General features: G+C 45.0%; 1 protein-coding gene across 1 annotated transcript; it reads right to left on the bottom strand.

Moving 5' to 3' along the window:
* Positions 1–500: 500 nt before the first annotated feature.
* On the bottom strand, positions 501–20,223 carry LOC118432806. Its single transcript, XM_035844426.1, has 16 exons — positions 20,061–20,223; positions 19,139–19,447; positions 17,915–18,872; positions 16,145–17,483; positions 15,587–15,949; positions 15,220–15,397; positions 14,574–14,720; positions 14,027–14,128; positions 9,806–13,705; positions 9,609–9,677; positions 9,013–9,201; positions 8,416–8,553; positions 6,810–7,938; positions 5,356–5,756; positions 2,150–4,876; positions 501–727 (listed from the first exon to the last, which is right to left on the bottom strand). Exons 1-16 carry the CDS (start codon positions 20,221–20,223, stop codon positions 501–503), a joined length of 12,339 nt encoding a protein of 4,112 aa, XP_035700319.1.
* Between the last annotated feature and the right edge of the window lie 13 nt (positions 20,224–20,236).

The following is a 20,236-nucleotide window of genomic DNA, read 5'->3' as shown; positions in this document are numbered from 1 at the left end:
GTGCCATGTCACTTAATAAATTTGTATCCACAATATCCACAGCATTATTACGTTTTGATTTTAGAGAAACATAGTCATAGGTAATTGTGAAACGTACAATTTTATCTGCAGTATGTGCATCTTCCCAAAAGTGCCTAGAGTTTTCATCATGTAGATGTAATACAGTAGGTGTCATCAAGTGCGCTGCTTACAATTATCGTCTTAGTAAAGTATACATTTGCATGTAGCCAATTACCAAATATTATGCTACAGGTCAGCTTTATAAAGCCTTTGTTGAATTTGACAAAGTAACTTATAGTTAACAGATAATGGTTGTAGACGTGTCATAATGAAGTCAATTCAAAGTGACACTAACATTGTTAAAACATTGAAATCTCATCATTGCTTTAACACTGTAGCATTCGATATTTAATACACGTCTTTCTTTTACATTTTTTTGTTTTGCCATATAAGAAGTACGAATGGAAGCCACACGGTATGGCTAAGAGTAACACATTGCGCTATCGGAGGACTGTTACAGTGATAAAGGAGTCCCCACAAGTGGTGTTGAAGTTGACATTATCGTGGACTGAAACCGTCACCAGGCCATCTATCCGGCAACTCCCTCCGTATGCTATGATAGGGAAAGTATCCATGTTGCTGGGCGTAGGGCCATCAGAGTTCCAGCTTACAGCGAGCTTCCCGTGAAGCTCAACATCAGAGGAGACGGTCAAAGTGTCCGACACAGCTGAGGGCAGAGGGCTGACCAGATCAACTTCCAGGACACTTGTATTTGACATAAAGAGACTACCTTCAATAGACAGTGATCCGATCACGCTTGGCCCAGCTGGATTGAGTTTTCCACCGTTTACTACCACTCGTCCATTGACCTGACCCTGTAGGTATGCGGTGCCACGTTCTATGATGATTTGTAAAGCAGTGACCGTTGATTCCGTGGACATTTCAAGCAAAGCGTCCTCACCGCCACTTGTTAAAGTGTCTATTTGTAAGTAAGATTCTTCGCGAAGAGACAACCTCCCTTTGTTGTGAAGCGATCCTCTTCTGGTCCCGTATCTATCTTGGAAAAGACAGCGTGCGTTGGTCAGTAAAAGTATACCACTGTTTTCTAACGTGTTTCCACTATTCTGCCAGATACGGTCTGCGTTGAATGTGTCAATTATTTCAAACTTTCCACTTGCGACATTTTTCACGCTTCCTTCTACTACCATCTTTCCTAGAAGCCATTTGATGTTGCCCTTGTTGACGAGATCTACGCCAGTAGATATGGCCTTGTCTGATGAAGTATCTATTATGATATCTCCCGTGTTCAGCACGTATTTCTCAGAACAACTAGATCTCATGATTCCAGATGAGTCATACGATCTTGTGGAACACTGGTCTTCTTGGAGAGAGATGCTTCCAGACTTCCATATCGTCTGACCAATGAAAACTGTTGCCTGCCCAACGTAGCAGTTACCTTGTATGATAACGGAACCTTCAGAAATACCGCCGATCGTCACTCCATTTTTCCAAGTGGTCACCCCTCCTAACACTCTAGACGATATCTTGTGAACGGCTGTGGATCTGGGTTCGATTATCAAGCTGGAATTGTCCGGCTCAACAATCCAGAAGTTTTCAAAGTTTGAAGAAATTCTCGCTTGAACATCGGGGTGCATATTTCCAGTGATAAGTCTTCCATAATTCTCGACGCGACCAGTGCCAGTGATGGCTCCACTTCTGGTCATTTGAATGTGGCCCTCTTCCTCGTTCCTTACCACCCCGGGACTGCTGACCTCAAGAGCGGAGCTGACCTCCAACAGTCCAAAGATCTGAAGACTCCTAACGGACGTGGTCCGCCGATCCGAAGACTGTGTTGACATGATAAGTATCTTTGACTGGTTCCCAACTCTGACAATACCGGATCCAGACAAGGACCCTGAAACATGCTGTACATCTTGGAGACACTCGAGGTAACCATCTACATTCAAAGTCCCTCCTTGTACCCTTACTGTCCCGCGAGTTGTAACACTGTTTTCGCTAGTCACTTGTAAAGTTCCACGTGTAATGGTTATAGGTGAAGACACTTCCCCTCCATCCAGTGAGAGGATACCCCCAGAAACGTACAGATTTCCCGGTCCAGATATGCTTCCACTTGTAGCTGTTAATGTACCTCCTGTTACTTCCAGTCTCCCATCCATGAAGAGTTCAGTGCTGCCGGAAAAGCGACCACCAGAAGCGATGTTTAACTGGCCCTGTTTGATCGCTATCTTTCCAAGCATTTGAAACGGGACATGAAGCGCGACGGTTGTAGCTTTGGAGTACTCTCCGATGGTTATATCCCCCATGTTTGTGAACCGACCGGGTGGACTGTACTGTGTCCTGATGTACCCATGGTGCAGCGATGCTGTGCTTTCTCCATCCAACTGTATCAGAGCACTGCGGGACAGATACAAATTCCCTACCGAAATCATGGTGAACTGTCCATCGACGCGGATAACAGTGTCATAATCTCCGTACTTGCTGCCGGATCCAAAGACATGCAGGCGCTCGTTCACCTGTACTGTCATTGTAGTAGTGTCTTCGTTTGCCCAGATTCTGCCGCCTCCCCATCCCATGCGCCCCGCGATTATCTTGGGTCGTGCACTACTGCTAAATACGTCTCCTGAAGTTATCATGAGCTCCGTAACGTTCACAGAGCGTCCGGGTCGCAGACGTCCCCCACATAATTGAAGGGTGTCTATCTTTGCGCTCCTGTGAAACCACAGAGTCCCTGAACAGATTTCTGCATTACGTATCATCACGTCCTTCGCTGATGTCTCCAATGTACCAGAACTTGTCACTTTTACGTTGTTAATTGTTACTGTGCTTTCTGAGCTATAGACTTGAACTTGGGCTGACGAAATGGACATCGTCCCACTAACATTGAGCAGGGACTGGTTTGCAAACGTAAACTCGCCATAACCCATCTCCAAAAGGGCTTGTTCTTTGACGGTTATGTTACCATGTAATGTCGACGCCACATCTCTGTTACTGTGACCGACTTTCATCTTCCCACTCTCTACCATGATCACTCCCGGACTGTCGAAGTTCACATCTACAATCAGTCCGTACTCATTTAGTCCAGCCTGGACCTTAATGATTCCAGCATTCAGAAAAGCATTCTGGCCCGAGCCTGCAATTCTTAGACTGTCTTGTACCCCCATTGACCCTTGCAAATCAAACACGGCATCCCCTTGCATTTGCAACGTCTGCGAGTCTTTTGAAGAAACGGTTCCGGTCGCTACTAGCGTTCCAGAGCGCAGATATTTGGTTGAGCTAGAGGTTAGATACAGATTTCCATCTATGTGCATCTGGTTTGACATGAGATTTCCACCACTCCATGCCATCTCGTCTGTGATGATAACCAGTCCATTCACCTCCATGTTGCCTGAGTTCAAGTTAAACTTTCTGACCCTAAACTGACCGGAAATCTCAACATTACCGTTCACATTTAAGGTATCAACTGTTGTGTTACTGTTTGGGTTCAGAACAAGAGTTCCACTCGAAATGGTGATGTACTGCGGAATGCTCTTAGTGTCAACTACATCCAGTCGACTGTTACCCGAAATGCTTGCACTAAACACTTCAAAACTGCAGTCACTTCCCACTTGCGTCACTCCACTGTTAAACTGTAGGAGTGCACCTTTAGCCACAACAAACGTACCACTGTGGCAATCGGTGGACGGGATTGACAGTGTACCATGAAGGACTTCGATGGTCCCATAATTGACCAATGAAACTCCCGACGTCACAGTCATTGACTTGCCTCTCTGTAACAGACGGACATGGCCACTGATGACCAACTGCGGCGTCCCGCTTCCTTCCTTCTGAAAACGCAAATTGCTGTATGACGAAAACGATCCATTGATGTCAATCTTAGACTCATCGGCCATGTAGATTGCGGAGTCCGCATCGGCCACTGCTGTTGCCGTGATTGACATGTTGGTGCCGACAATCCTTTTGTAACCACTGGCATGTTTGATATCTAAGTGGCCGATCACGTAGAAGTAGGCTGGTCTGTTGATGACGCCTGAAGACCAGATCATGTTAGATGTCACAACTCCACATCCGTGTCCAAAGTGACCGGAGGAACGGTACTGTCTCAGCGTCAGCTTCCCAATAGACAAGCCTGTTCCGGTTGCACAAGTGAAGAAGGTGTTGTAGTTGTAGTCCGGGAGGAAGTTCACTTCCGCAATATGTGGCGGATTGCTCGCACTTGCCGTGATTTCAATGGAATCCCTTGATATTGATATTCGCTGTACAAGGCTATGCGCCTGGCGGAAGTCTGCATAACACCTGCCTCTGGAAACCACCAAACCAATATCTTTTCCAGAACTTTCCATGGAATCATCTTTACCACTAAGGTATACCACCGGGTCATCGGTGTCCATGTATATTGTCCCCGAGCCAAAGATCTCCCCTGCGCTTGTCATGTTGTATACCTTACTTGACCTTAAGTACAACTTTGATGTCGGTACCATGCGGATCTCTCCATGGTTGCTGCCACCATTGTTGAAGACAAGTCTGTTAGTCACTTGAAGGTGTCCATGATTGACAAATCCTAGCCTTATGTCTAGCCACTGGTCATCGTTACTATCAATACGAAAGTTCCCCTCGTTAACGATCTCTCCTTCTCCGTACATGGTGAAGCGCGTTACAGCAACTAAGGTGGCAGAAGGAAGTATGGTAACGCAGCTGTCGATTGTTACTTGGCGACTATTACTCGGGTAACTTTTTGAAATCAGCAGCTTCTCTGACACGGTTAAGTTTGCTACCCGCACAAAGCTGCGGTGGTCATCAGTGTCGTGCAGGGTTGCTTTGCGCGTCCACACATGTGCATCGTTCCCGGATATCTCACCTGAAGGGATAACACGAAGAAAACAGACATTGATATATTATTGCAAACAATATTGTTATGAACTATTTGTGATATCGATGTTTGTAAGTCTGTTTCTCTCGCACATTCTCTCGTGGTTTGTTGTTTCCTCTCTATGAACAATTGCTCTGTCTTCCATTGTTTCACTAATTATCTTAACCGCATCGGTGGCACAGAATTATTAAGCGCTGCAAACTTAAAATAAATATATATAGAGAAAAATTACTTGTTGAATTGAAAAAAACTGTAAATTATTCTGAAAAGATGTTCTCTTTGCTGCAAAATTTGTGAGGGTAATTATATATGGTAAATGTTCTATTTTATTGTCCAGAAGCCTTTAGCTACCTACATAGTAAACTGATGCATCTGAAGTATCAAAAGTTACATTAGATAGGACCACTCATGTAAGCTTTAGTATGAGTGTTATGGTAGCCAATGTTAAATCATAAGTTTATTCTTACCTGTTGTCAGAAAGATTTCATCAGTCGTCAGTTGGCTGGTGCCGATCTGGACGCTTCCGCTTCTCAACTCCAGGCGATTGACACTCCCAGCATCACTTCTGCTAAACAGGACAATACGTCCTCCTTCGGAATTGACGTTGATTTTTGATAACCTCAGGTCATCGGTCGATACGTTTAAGACCGTGTTGCTATCGAAGACGTTGAGCGTGGATGAGTCGTCGAGAATTAAGTTGCTGAGGATGTGATGTTGTGAGCCGCCTCTGAAGTTCACATCAGCGTTCTCACCGATGGTGACGTTCCCTTGCAGGATGCTTTGGCCATACAGATGGAGGTTTGTATTGGTTGTTGTGTACATGGCGCCGTCCTGGACAAAGGTAGTGTGGATCGCTGCCGGGTCACCACTGAATAACAGGACACCGTTGTTCATAAAGGAAGTTGGGAGCGATCCAGAATGTTGCCAGTTGCAACGACCTATTTCTGCCCGACCGGATTCTTCAATTGTAAGAGTGCTACCATCGACCAAGTAGACAGCGCGGTAATAGTTGTCAAGACAAGTGTGCGAAAGGGTACCGCCAATGGACATGTCCACATTTTGAAAGGAAAAGTCTCGGTGGTGAGCATGATTCAGGGTCATCTGGCCTACAACATACAAGGTGGGTTTTGTTCCTGACTCGTCAACTGTTCCTTCGATTTTATGTTGACCTCCATTCAAAGTAATAGAATTCAAGACACTGTAGGCATGGTGTGGTGAATCAAGACGAACAGTTGCTCCGGGGTTCGAGTTTTCCTGTAATACAATGTCCGAGGCAGTGGTTGGTGATGCCAGAGTTATATCTCCATTGTATCTTCCATCAATTTTCCCAATGTTCAGTCCTGCTGTGTGGCCAGTTTGCAGTGTAATCTGAGCATTTCTCGCATAGATAGTTCCGATGGTTTGTAAGTTTGTTGTATTTGTGAACCGTACACTGCCACCACTGCAGTGGACGTTATTTATGAATGCTATATTCTGTGATGACACCATGAGGGCCCCATCTCCAACAGACAGTGTGCCGTGTACGTTTATCTCTACTAATTCCTCCATATTGAAAAGCTTCTGATTGCCTGCCAAATGGAGAGTCCCAGAAGTGCCGACCCAAATTTGTCCTATTTGAAAGTTTGAATCTCCTGACAACTCGACACGACCATCCACTGATACCCTCCCAATGCTACTTAGTTGCGTAGTTACAACTAAGCTGCCAATGACATCTAGAGACCCATGGTTCACAACGACACAAGTTACATCTGAACACCGTAAGGATAGGGTTGTACTGGTAGGCACGTGGAGCTCACCTGAAGGCGTCACCTCGAAACTTGCATTTCTACTCATTGTCAGTGTAGCTTGGCTTCCTTGGACTACTGCACGACCATTAAGCATACATTTTGATTCTGCCATTGTCTTTCTCTGAGAATAGTACCTATCATCAAGAAATGTCATTTCCCTGGTTACTGAAATGCTCTTCATGCCCTCGATGGTTCCTTCTCTCCAGCTGAAAGTGTTGATCTGGTAATCCCCTCGGCCAAGTAGACTGCCTCTTTCAAGGAAAACGTTGTCTACTAGAAGATCCTGGTCAGACTGAAGGGTTGCACTGTTCTTGAGGTGGAGTTGTTTGATCGCGTTGCCTGTGGTGTTGATAACTGTGGTCCCTCCATCCATTGTAAGGGATGATGGCAAGGTACTTCCAAAGGCAAACGTGTGGATACCCGATTTCAATAACAGCTCACTGTCCTCGTCAGCAATGGTGGCACCGGAGAACTCTGCATTTCCGCCGAGTTGCAGCGTAGATTGCCGCAAGAAAATTTTACCGTTCTGGACCATGTTTGAATTGATTGTTGCGGTGGGTGTGGTTGAGAAGATGAGCCCTTCATTGTAGATGGTGCCTCCATTGACTACCCCACTGCTTTTGATGAGGATTTCCCCTACATTTGTGATGTTAACCTGGGCACTCATTGTGAGCGCGTTTCTTGTGGTTTGCAGGGTGATTCTTCCGTAGTTTTCCAAAGGTACTTGAAGGTTCTTAGAGCAGTAGTAGCAGTCTTGTGGTATGGTCAACGTTCCCATTAAATTTACATTTCCATTTCCACGAATGGTACCCTTTCTCCACTCCATCGCTCCCTCTACAGTTAAACTGCTTCCAATGATCAGATTGTCGCCGCTGAAAATAAGTCGCGCATTTCTGCGAACGAGCAGACGTCCCACTTGCAAATCTCTCTGCACATTGAGCGTCTGTGTTGTGTCACAGCCTTGGTTAAACGCATGGTCACACTGGCTTCCGATTTCTAACACCTCGACGGTGACTGGTGTTGTTATTCTTACCTCGTAGTCTTCAGAGAGGCTGGCGAGGAAAGCTTCACTGGACTCCCCTGGGATTGTATCGTTGAACCAGTTGGATGCTGTGTGCCATTCGCCACCAGCTGAGCTGCTCCAGAATGCCGCAGCTGAGGGACATTGCTCACTCTGTACGCACATGTCTGAGGCCAGGCACCACGTGCAGTTGGGTTGACTGCTGCACGCCTCTGTCGTCCCAAAGTTGCTGCAGGCCAGTTCTAAATATGTAAGTACCAACGTTACAAAATTGCAGTATAAAGTAGCATACTCTTCATATACCAAAGAATACTAAAAGTAGATGTGCAAAAAAAAAAAAGATTCGGGGCCAAATGCAAGTCTTGAACATTTCACCAAGACTGCGCTATTTTGTTCCCTAGGTTCTTGTACATTTTGATAAAGCATGCTGTTGGACTGGATAAAACTTTGAGTCTGACTATTTTCACTCAATAAAATCGCATTGTGTGCATCAAGGCACATGCTTGCCCTTCAGACTGAATAAGCTGTGAATAGATAGTCAGGTAGTGTATTTTTCTCATCAAACTTTTCCACAAAGTTTTTAAAATGCTAGTTATACTCGACATAGTTTGTGAGAAATACTGAAAACCCGTGAGTCACATTTAATGTACAGAACGCACACAGTACATCTTAATGTCTCGATGTTTCAGATTGATAGGATAACATAAACATCGACTCACTCTGCAGGCAGTTCCGAGCTGAACAGGTAGAGGGACCTGCAATAGCATTCTGGACACACAGGTTTGCTGTTGGGTACCAGGAACAGTCACCGGCTCCTTGACAGCTGGTACAGTCAGTATGAGCGCCACAGGGATTGGCTGAGTTCAACAATAAATCCAATCATTATGTGAGCAGTCCCTTGGTTCGCAAAATCACACGATAGTACATGGAACAGAAAAGTGACATGTAAAATGTATGCATTCTAATATTGGTTAAACAAAAACTTAAGCACCTGTGCTCAACCTCTGGTGCTTAGAATAGCAAAAGCTATACCATCATACTGTGTGTTATAAATGTACTCTCCTAGAAAGTACTTATGTTTCTGTAAGAATATAGGAAATGACAGATAAAGGCCAGAGAAATATTTTTGCTCTACAATTCTCAAGCAAAAAATAACAGTAAGGACCTTGACATGAAGCGGTATTGATATATGAGCTTGCATCACGACTGCACATGCCTACGTAATATGCAAGGGCTTGTAGGATAGTAACGAACTCTCAACATCTGTACTTCATTTTATGGTATACATGTAGCCAATACCACGTGCTTAGTGTCACCTGGAGATATGGTGAAAGTGCCCCCTTGATTTTCCAGCTGGCCCTCGGAAATGGCCTGGGTGAAATCCCCGTTGACAGTGAGAGAGGACCCTGCTGACAGCTGGATGGTCCCAGACTGCCACTTGACTGGGCCGTTCACGGTCACATCGCCTCGCACAGACAGTGTTGCTGCCGACATGTCTAGTGCTCCTGTGATTTTGAAAAGTAATTGTTCTATATTGTACATTTAGATGACATGACTTGGGATATTGTCGTGAATTAATGCTGTGCCATGGCTTGTATGTATGCACTATAAACGTATATTCGCTATCGAAGCGCAGGCAGGACAGATCCACGGGCTGCGAACTACACAGAGCATAATTCTATTAATTCAACAAAGTAAATGTTGGTGAGGTATATGGTAAGACAGCTACAGTAACATGTTACAAGCCCATTACTTGAAACTCTAGCATATCATGGCAATGATCTACCAACTAGGTAATACCTAATATTGCATCTTGCATATTATAAGTGTCTTTCATCAATTTCGATTACAACTGTTTACTAAGCTTACTTCTAGCTATTAGTAAGCTCTGATAAAAAGGGAATTCTCCTACCAATTCCAGCATTTCCACCCACTTCAAAGTGACCGTCCGCCAACTCCAAACCAGAGATACATGTTTCACCTGCAAAAAGTAAAAGTATTGATAGATATCAGTGAAAAATGGTAATACATAAAATCCATACCAAAAATTCAAGTGGTCATACTGACTTAGAAGTCCAAGAATGGGCGTAAAGGGAGAATCTTGCTCACCTCGTAGACTGACAGTTCCATGTGACGTTGCACTCTCTATGCTTATGTCGTCCGACTCCATCTCAACAAAGGCAGCACTTTCCACGATCAGGCTGCCCTCCACAAGACAAGAAGACCCACTTTCTATCCGATGAACCCCAGAGGATAGAGTCAACCTGCTGCCTGTGTTAACCTGTAGTCTTCCTCGAATGAAGCTATCGTTTGTCATTGTCAAGTGGCCGTCTTCGACGACAAGTTCTCCGCTGTGGTTGAACTTGGCCCCAATGCTAGCCTCCCTGCCCGCTCCAAGTTTAACGGTCATTCTTCCTTCGTTTATAAACCAAGACGCTGCGCTATCTACATCTGACGCTGTGATCTCCAAAGCGTTATCCATGGAACAAATGGCCGATGGTGCTAATCGAAGGACCGACCCTTGAGACATAGCTATTGTAGCATCAGCTTCAAGACGAAGTGACGCAAGGACGTTGATTTTGCTAGCCTGCATTTCTTTGTTATCATTGTTATTTCCACTGATGATGAGGTGGTCTACGTCCAAGTTGCAGTCAGCCAAGCGAATATTGGACTGTAGTATGACAGTGCCAAACTCAGCATCACCGTAAACCTGGCCCTCAACAACGACGATCTTCTGTATTTTCGGTGCTGCCTCTGACAAAAATAACTTGCTTGACAGTGATCTTAGCGTCACCTCATTAACCGTTAACGGGTTTGGAGTCTCACTTAACTCGGAACTATTTAGCGTCATCATTCCAGTGCCTTGTAGCGTGATACGAAGCCCACTGTTCTCAAGTAGTTGGTGTTCAATACCCGTTATCACAGTATGGCCGCCCTGCACATTGATTGTCGCATTCGGGCCAATGAATGACCCCTTATCCAGGACAAGATCACCGGGACCTCTTGAGGTGATTGTAGAATGTGAGCCTCTGATGTTGAACGAACCAGCACTTCTGCCAGTGGAGTGAATATCAAGTTCACTGAAGTCTTTGGTCACCGTGAAGTTGCCTGTGTTTGGAAGAACAACTGCTGCAGAGGTCACAAACTGAGAGCCTTCAACAAGAACCATGCCTGCGACCTCCAAGGTTGACTCCCCAAGCCCTGTTTTTCTAAAAGCCATCTTGTGCTTTACTGCTAAGGTGGTGCCCTCGCTCACAAGTACTGACGAATTGGACATGTCCACTTGTACAGAACTGCGAGCGATTCCACTGTGCTGAATTCTTAGAGAACTTGACATCATAGTCACAGTAGAGCCGACGAAACGTACGTCTCCTGCAGTTACGTGGCAGCTTTGAACGTTAGATGACTCAGTGTCCTCTTGACACGTCATCTGTTGTGCCTGAACGACACCGTTTGGTGTTGTTGACTCAACAGTCCCACCTATGATCTCTAAAACAGCAATGGAAACATCTGAAGCAAAAGTGACGGACCCCCTTCTTAGATTGACCTCTTCAAAAACACTATCATGAACGGGATCTGTAGCGTTGCTGACAAAGTTGACGTGTCCATTTAAGTTGATGTTTAGTGCTGTAAATGTGTTTGTTGAAGGGATCCAAAGGTTGGAATTCTGGACAGTCAGTCGTCCTCCTTTTATGTTTTGTGGAGTCGTACTGTGGTGATTGACAAACTCCACAGTTGCGTTTCTGTGAGCCGTCAAGCTTCCGGAAATTTGTGCTGTTGACTGAAACGACACCATGCTTGTTTCCTGCACCCGAACTGTTCCAACATTATTAAAGTGGGGGTCAATGCGAATAGAGGTCTTCATGTGAGGAAGATCCTCATCTGAACCATAAACTGTCAGAATTCCATAGTTCTCAATTGTTTCAGAGCTGCCTTGAAATTCCAGCTGGCCCTGCAAAGTGGTTTCACAATCAGACAGTAGACGAATCTTACTACCATCTTGCATCCTCATTGTATCCTTGGAGGGAGGTAACCAACGGACTTTCCGATGGATATCTATCAACAATGACTGTAGGACCTTCTCAGTGTCATCTCTGGTCTTCTGGTTGTGCAGCGTTAGCGTGTGAATAGTCAAATAACCTAGTTCTGACAACCCAACCAATTGTCCAGCAAAGAAGTCGAATGTTGTGATTTCTGTAGGAGCCATGATGCTGAGGGAACCGCCCGTCATTGTGAGCTGTGATATGTTACATGGATTGTGTATCTTCACTCTTCCTCCAGCTATTGTCAGTGACTCCAGTTCAAACGTATCCCCCTTATTACCGACAAAGTCCGCCTGCCCGCCTGTGATTATTACTTCTTGCGGTGAAAAATCATGTCCAGTAGTTGACGCTATAGTGACAGTAGCTCCGGTTACATGGAGGGTTTTCTGTTTCAAAGTATCAGTTGATAACCGAGCGGTACCTTGAGTCAGTGTCAGCTTGCCATCCCCTTCAATGACCGAAGAGGGATAAGAAAAGTGGTCTCTTAGTTCTACTTCCGACGTTTTCCCAATTCCGATGTATCCCCTATTTTCACTTTTCGTGGTGACCGTGAGTTTACTTTCGGATATACTTATATTCCCAAAGTTGACAAACTCTGCTGAAGATCTGAGGGTTTGTTTAACATTGATTTGCCCATGGTTTTCGAGTCGGCCTTGGTAGGAGTCGCCCGTCTCACTGGAGAGTGTCGCAACGCTCTCTACCTCCATTGATGCCTCTTGTGTAATGATTAAAACTGAATTTTCCTGGAGACCTAGTGTCTCCTCAAAACCTTCTGCCCAGATACATCTCCTCGAGACAGTGATCGCGGCTCGTGAGGCAACTTTGTCTGTCCCTTGGCTAAGCGTTACAACACCAACGTACAGTTTTCCTCCAGTAACCGCTCCAGAGGACCATTGTAGGCGGTCTACTTCTGTTACATTGTGGCTTTGAAGGGTCCCTCCAGCAAGATCATACTCAGCGACTGTAAGAGAAGACAGGGCTCGCACAACGCCACCAATCTGCTGGACCAGTTCTATAGTAGCAGCGCTGTGAGAAATGAAAACCCCATTCTCTGTGACGCGGAGGGACTGGATAAAGCAGTGGTCCTCTCCTTGGACGTACACAGGAGCAGATATCTGCATCACAGCTCCCGAGATGCTGCATGTTTGCATGGAGACGGAACCGCTGCTGACCTCCAGCTTCCCTGTCCCATTCACCTCAAAACTCGACAAGAACAGCTGGTGCCCATCAGCTAGCTCTAAAGTGGCATTTGATCCAGTTGTCAGAACGCCCTCCCACTTGCCTGTACCCGATACTTTCATCATTGTGTCATCCAGACACTCCACCGTACCTGTGTTTCGAAAGTGACCACTGACTGCAAGCATCTTTCCATTGCCCTGGAGGGCATTTATTAGCATTCCTCTATTCTCAAACATGCCCAGGTCTGACTGTATGGTAACTCCTGCAGTTGCCACTACTTGTGCATCTTTGGCAATTACAAAGTTTCCATGTCCATTTATGTCGATGACTCCAGCAGCATCCCCTACAAATGTCCCAGAACTTTGCAGAATCAATGAGCGTTGTTGCAGTGTCTTCGTTCCTGTTCCCCGGCATTCCAGATCTTCAACCAGCAATTGACTGTTCAGTTCACCGACTACAGACCCGCCAGACCATTCAAACTCTTCTACAAAGATGTCGAAACTTCCCCGTATGGACCCTCCTTTCTGTGACAGGTATCCAATTCTGGTCTGCACGTTCAGTTCCAATGTTCCAGACACGAGCTCTACATTATCGACAGACAGTTCTGTTTGGCTGTTCCCAATACGAGACGGTTCTACTGTGACATGACCACCATTGACAGTCAGTTTGAGAACACGCATTGAGGAAAAATGAGTTAGGAGCCTGATTTGTCCTCCGCCCACCTCAATGTCTTCAACTGATCGGTTTGAGTAAAAGACAACAAAAGGGCTCGTCGATGACAACTTACCTGTGGGTATAAAATGGTACGGGATTTTCACAACACATTGGCATTGCCCCATTTGCTATAGCCTGAAAAGACTATATTAGACAACTTTGTTACACTGTCTATCTGTGACTTCCTACACATCCTTGCGTAAATAAACACAATCAAAGTATGCAGCATATACATGTACAAGTGATCTTCAGCAACACAGCAGAGGAACCATAAGCACATATATAGGACCAGGTGCAAGAAAAGTCTAAACTGCAGTGTAGTGCAGGGTGAATCTCTTGTAAATTTGATTTACATAATCTGTTTGAAAGCAAGAATATCTGACCGTTGACTTACCGCGAAACGTTGAAGCTTCGTCGATGAGAACGTGGGATCCTTCCAACAGTTGAAGCACGGATCCCTTATCGGCTTGGAGCTGCCCTCTTAACTGAGAATCAGCTGCAATGTTTAAAAGCATAACCGTAAGTTGATAAGTAGATGTTAGTAATTGACTGAGTCATTAGATGTAATAATCATGGTAGCATACATTTTAGGAGCACATTAATTGGTCGTGTCTCATTCTCTCAATTACATGTAATTTAATTCAATCAAATTCTTTTTACAAATAGAAAAGCTTCGTCTCGGGTGACAAACTAATGGTAGATAGGGCACTTATGGTTAATATATATATATCCTGTTATTTTGAAAGATATGATTAATATATATATATCCTGTTATTTTGAAAGATATGATAGATGCTCTATGTGAAAGGTTGCTGGTATTCCAGGTGTCATAACGAACATCGTTCAATACAAATCCTGAAATGATACATGTACATTGTGCAAATATTATCATTATACTAGTAATCATTTCCACTTTCTAAACATGAAGTGATTCCACCTACCCCTGAATGACAATGTTGCTGTGTCGGGTACACGGAGTTGGCCAGTGTTCTGAAGCTTGACGTTCATGTTGACATCGCTGTGGGGGAACAGTTCATATGTACCCCTGTTCACTACCCGAGCAAGGTGGTCCTGCGATGAATACGTGCCTAAAAATAAGCACAAATTTCAGATCAAAACGTAATATGAAGTCTTGACATGGACTACACCCATTGCCATTCCCTTACATTAGGAATGCGAAGGTCCATGCATGTGTGGTGAAAATGTTCTATGGGATGATTGCCCTGACTGCAACTGAAAAGATATCAATGATGATGATAATTAAGACAGACACTTTATTTTGTCTTTGGGTCTGCGGGTAAGTTTTTACAACATTACTGCTTTTGATGAATGAATGAATGAATAATGAATGAATTGATATGTGAATGAATGAATGAATGAATGAATGAATATATGAATGAAGAAGAAGAATCAGCTGTGCAGAGGACGACGTATGGCCAAACAGCAACTACAAAAAATTGATAATGTACATATGAAAATCCTGATGAGTAAGTAACAAGTATGCTGTTATAGGTGACGTCAGTGCCTTAGCCTTTGGAGGGTTGCATGGTGGGTGATACAGAAAGAAGAAACAGACTCCATACATACCTCCCCCATGGTGCTGGAATGTTGCGCCCTCTGTTATTACTAGCTCAGCAGAACTGTCCAGTCTGAGCTCACCCTGACCGAACCACTGGCCGCTTCCATGGATGAACATTGATTGTGTCTTGAGATATCGTGTACTATCACCGGTCACAGTCAGGGTTCCTAATACAGAGGTACGCGACTGCAAAAAAAGAAGGATTTTCTTCTGTCAGTGAATATACGAGATGACCAGGATATAGCAAAACAAAACACGTGCACACCCATAGCACTACATATCACTACTTAATTGGTGATGATTGTTATTTATCTTCTATAGATATTTGACTATAAGATTTGCCTATTTGGCTATGGAGGATCTATATATACTCACAATCTCACAATCTGCAAACGCAGTGCCAGCTAGTGTCCCAGCATCCCAATGGAACGTGTCTTCAATCTCTAGATTCCTTTCAATCTCAACCCTTGCATTCTGGTGGGATACTGTCATGTGCTTGGCTTTGCAGTTGGCTCCCAGAAGTTTTAGTTGCCCGTATGTGACTGTTATAGAGTTCTGAACAGTCAGCGTTGGCACGGCACTGCTGGGAGTGGTGCTGGTGATGTCAAGGGTTCCTCTTGTCACACTGATGGAGTCCATTGATGCAGAACCACCAGAAAGGTCTATGTGAACATCTCCCCCATTCACGCTCATTGTAGACCAAATTGTGTCCTTGCTCCACAGGCTCCCACTATTTACCTACGGAGTATAGGTATTACTTGCCATTGCCAGTTAAACAAAATACATGTTTGTCCATCATTAAAGAATGGGGATTATTGCATCTAATTCAAATTTTCAAAAGTCATCAAGTATGTAATTGTCCTTTCGACAGCCATTAATTAACAGTTGTTTTGTGTAACACAATAGGACCAAAAAAAGGAATGAAACGTTTACCTCCAAAGTATGTTTCCATTCTTGTATGCCAGTGGTTCCACTTGAGGTGATCTCATGGTTTCCGCCCGAAATCACGACTTTGCTCTTGTCCGTTGAATTCATCATAGCTCCGACCATCACTGAAGACCTCTGTAGGAGGAGGTTTCCATGCTGTATCTGAATGACTGCGTAGTTTCGGAGCTGCGTGTTGATGCGTAAATCTTGGTAGGAGGCATCGATGATGAAGTCTCCGTAGTTCAGCACTGCTCCGTTCTCATCACTAGATGAACTTGTGAAGGACATCCCTCCACCATGGACGCATAGCGACGCTCCTGGAGAAATCTCAAACGCTCTCGTCAGGACAAGATTCAGATTAGTTGTGACCCAGTCTGACTTTCCTTTTAGGACGAGGTTGCGATTGAGATTCAGGGTTCCGGACGGAGCCACGTGCATTTTTCCATTGACGGTTATCCGGCTGCCGAGCCTGCCTGATAGAGTACCCCCAGTCCAGACAAAGGTGCCATTCACGGTAATGTCACTATCGCCACTCAGCACTCCACTCCTTATTTCAAGATCCTGTATTGTTGTTGGTCTGTTGAAGGTCACCTCTCCTCCTGTGACAACCAGATCGTCTATTTTAGTTGTTGACGACGACTCATCCAGCACAACAAGACCTCTGGTAACCTTCAGGCTGGGAATCCTTTGGCGTTGCTCCGATCCGATGTAGACTGTACCGGCTGTGATTGACACGTCGCTGACTTGAATGGACTTGAAACCAACCTCTGGTCCATTTACTTGGAGCGTTCCTCCTCCAGTCAGTACAGCATCCTTCAGTACCCTGCCTATGTGGGTGGATGGACCGACAATGGTGAGAACGTTGTTCTCGGAGACATGGTAAGTCCCCGTAAGGCCGTGGTTGATGCTGATACTCAGTCCAGACCCAGGAGTGCCTGATACTGTAGTTCCTCCAAAGTTGTCGAATGATGACAGCGAAATGGACGCCGTACCAGGCGATGGCTGTTCCACCTTCACCTCACCGTAGTTCAGGAAGCGGCCGTTCCCGCGAAGGTTGAGGTTGCCTCGGATGGAGACCACGTTACCTACACGGTTAACGACCGTCCCTCCGTGGTTAATGTTGACTGTTTGAGCCCCTCTGGTCGTCACGGGTCCATTCAGGTACAACTCCGGCACTGCCGCTGTGCCGCTTGCGTCACCCTCAATCATAAGTGGGCCATTCACAGACACTGGACCTCTTGATTGAATGGTCCCACCGTTCCAGTTCCAACTGTCAGTGATCACCACGTCACCCATCACCTTTAACAGGAGCCCTGCATGGTGCCGTCCTGCTGTCATGTGAAGTCTGAAACATAGTAATTAGCATGCCGATTAATGTATAAGTAGGACATTCAAGTAATAAGATACGCAACATAGCAATAACCGTTTCCAAAATCGCAAGGGCAATTGTTATTTATATGTATAGGGTACAACAGACAAAAGAAGTACTGCAGAAGTACCATGTCATATCGTTTTAACACATTTGTTGCCTTTTGTTACTAATTCAGTCTAGATGTTCAGTCTCCCCTTTTGACAAAGCACATCATATTTTAGATAGAAATATTTGACAATTGAGATTAATGCATGTTAAACGCCTTAATCAAATGCATTTCTAAGATTGAACAGTAAATAATTAGTTACAGAATCAAGTTAGGGAAATCGTTTGATTTCATTACGGTTTCTAAATTGATAAAATCTACTTGACTGTAGATAATAGACATTTCTGGTGCTATGTACCTTTCAACCTGTAAGGCTCTCTCACAGTTCAGCGTGGATATCTCGTAATCATAGTTGTTGGACCGAAGAATAACCTCGGGAACGCGCAGCGCCAGCCAGTCGGAAGAATTGCCGTGACTGTGGATGTTGAACACGCCTCTGCTTGCCACGTCAATCTTCGCGACAGTGAGTCCACTTGAAGCTGTGTACAGGTCCAAGGTACCACTGCTGACGAGAATATCCCCCACTTGGACGTTTTGGCTCGAAACTGTCACTCGAGATCCCACATCCATGTTACCGGAACCAAGCACTGTAGACGTGTGCTGCAAGGTGTGAGTACCTCCCGAGAGCTTCAATGTGGCTCCTGTGGATATCCAGATGGCGTCTCGCCATGTAGTTGACCCTGTGCAAGAGAAGGTCCCTTTGAGCACCTGAACATCCCCAGTGTTGTAGATAGTCGGTGCAACTGTTACGGTACCAGTGGAGTGTATCTTCATGGATCCATTGTTGACGAGAGTCCCTGTACTTTCCTTCAGCAGAGATAAGATGCCAGTCATGTTCAGTGTTGCTCCTTCCGTGACAATCAGCTTGCCTCCCTCCGAGAGGTACAATCTGTCAGATGCAGAGCCCCCGTCAATGACCGCCTCTCCGTGAATGTATAGCTCTGTACCCGACAAGCGTGTATCGAGATTTCTGCTTCCCCAGTTTAGATTCATCTGCATCGTCTCTTCTATGTGCAGCTGTCCTTGTGCTGGGCTGTTGAATTTTCCAGCCATCCACTGGAAGCTTCCGCGTACCCGTGCTGTTTTGCCGACTGTGATACCCTCGTTTGAGTTGCTGGTATACAGTTTGAGATGCCCATCCACTTGCATGTTACCGTTCACCGTGAGCGAACTGACGACGTCGAGGGTTATGTTCGGGAAGGTGTGGAGATTCCGAATTTCCGTGTTGCTGTCAACTCTAACGGTGATTGGGAAAGCTAGAAAATGCAATTAGACCAACATCAATTTGATTTATTGCTTCTTAGATATTTGCCGGAAATAGATAGAACATATAGGTTAGACAGATAAGAGACAACCATTCATGAAACATTTCAGGATGTTTAGTTTTGTGCAGAGCCGATAATTAAACTGAATAAATTGCATGGTTTTACCGTGAACAATGTACTAGTGCTGAGTCAATGCTCCAGAATATTCTGAATATACCTAAAATCGTTATCAATAGATGATTGTAAAAGACATTTACCTTTTATCTGGTAAACCGAACTCGCATAATATCCGCCCTCGCCATCCTCTCCGCAATCTGACGATGATCGAGCTCCATACCTGGTGTAGGTGTTGTGGCCTTCGGCGGACCCGAAACACTGTCCGCCATTTTGGACAGCAAACACGCTGAAGCCGCGAGATCGGGCGACTCGGAAGCACTTGTCGGTGGCGTTGACACGTGCTTGGTAATGTCCGTCCAGCCGTGGATCGGTACCCTCCAGTATCGGGATAGCCCGGTTTGAACTGTCCCTCCAACACCCAAGGCTTCTATATCCTTTTACAACTTCATCTTGAGAGACAGGAAAAGTTTGTTATAATTAGTAATATGATTAAAACGTTGTCATATTTCTCCATTCTTCTGCCATGCGATAGCCATTTCTTTATCTTGATCAAACCGATTCTGTTGATTTCATATAAAACCATGTAACATATCAAAGCTGATTCTTTTAAAGTGTAGACTATAGAGGTTACAGGAAAAATCTTGTTACAGCATCGTGTTAGTAACAGTTAACACTCAATTTTAAACTAATTGTAGAAAAACACAGAAGAAGAGGGGTCTGCCCGCATCAGAGCAAGAAATAAAAGACGAAGGGTATCGTGGGTACACGTACGGAAGTGGGAGGTGCTCTCTCTTTCACTTCGGGGAAGGACTCTACTAATTGCTCGGAGGGGGTTGCCTGCGGCAAGGAACTATGCGAGATATAACCATGGCTACAATGGTCGAAAGACAACAGTCAGGTACATCGATTCTCATAAAAACACCGTCATGAGAAGCCACCTCAAATAGTAGGCTATAATAGGTAAGGAACTGAGAGGAGAATAATGAGCAGAGCAACTCTATAAGAAAAAAAATGTTGACAAGTTTGGGGTCTTAAACTTTGACCCGAAAGCAGTTTATTCACCTAGTTCTATGATGACGTCATCCTCTGATCCAGGAACTTCTTGTCCTTCCCAGTTGCCCTGCTGTGACCAGCTGCCCCCAACAGGGGCGGTCCACCTGACTGTCGCGCCTCTGGCACAGCACCATGCTGTCATCCACAGCAGCACGACGACAGCTGACGTCATTGCTGCTGTAAAG

Source organism: Branchiostoma floridae, chromosome 16, assembly GCF_000003815.2.
Source record: "Branchiostoma floridae strain S238N-H82 chromosome 16, Bfl_VNyyK, whole genome shotgun sequence".
Taxonomy (NCBI): domain Eukaryota; kingdom Metazoa; phylum Chordata; class Leptocardii; order Amphioxiformes; family Branchiostomatidae; genus Branchiostoma; species Branchiostoma floridae.
The sequence above is the reverse complement of the archived record's forward strand: the minus strand, read 5'-3'. Positions and strand labels throughout refer to the sequence as shown.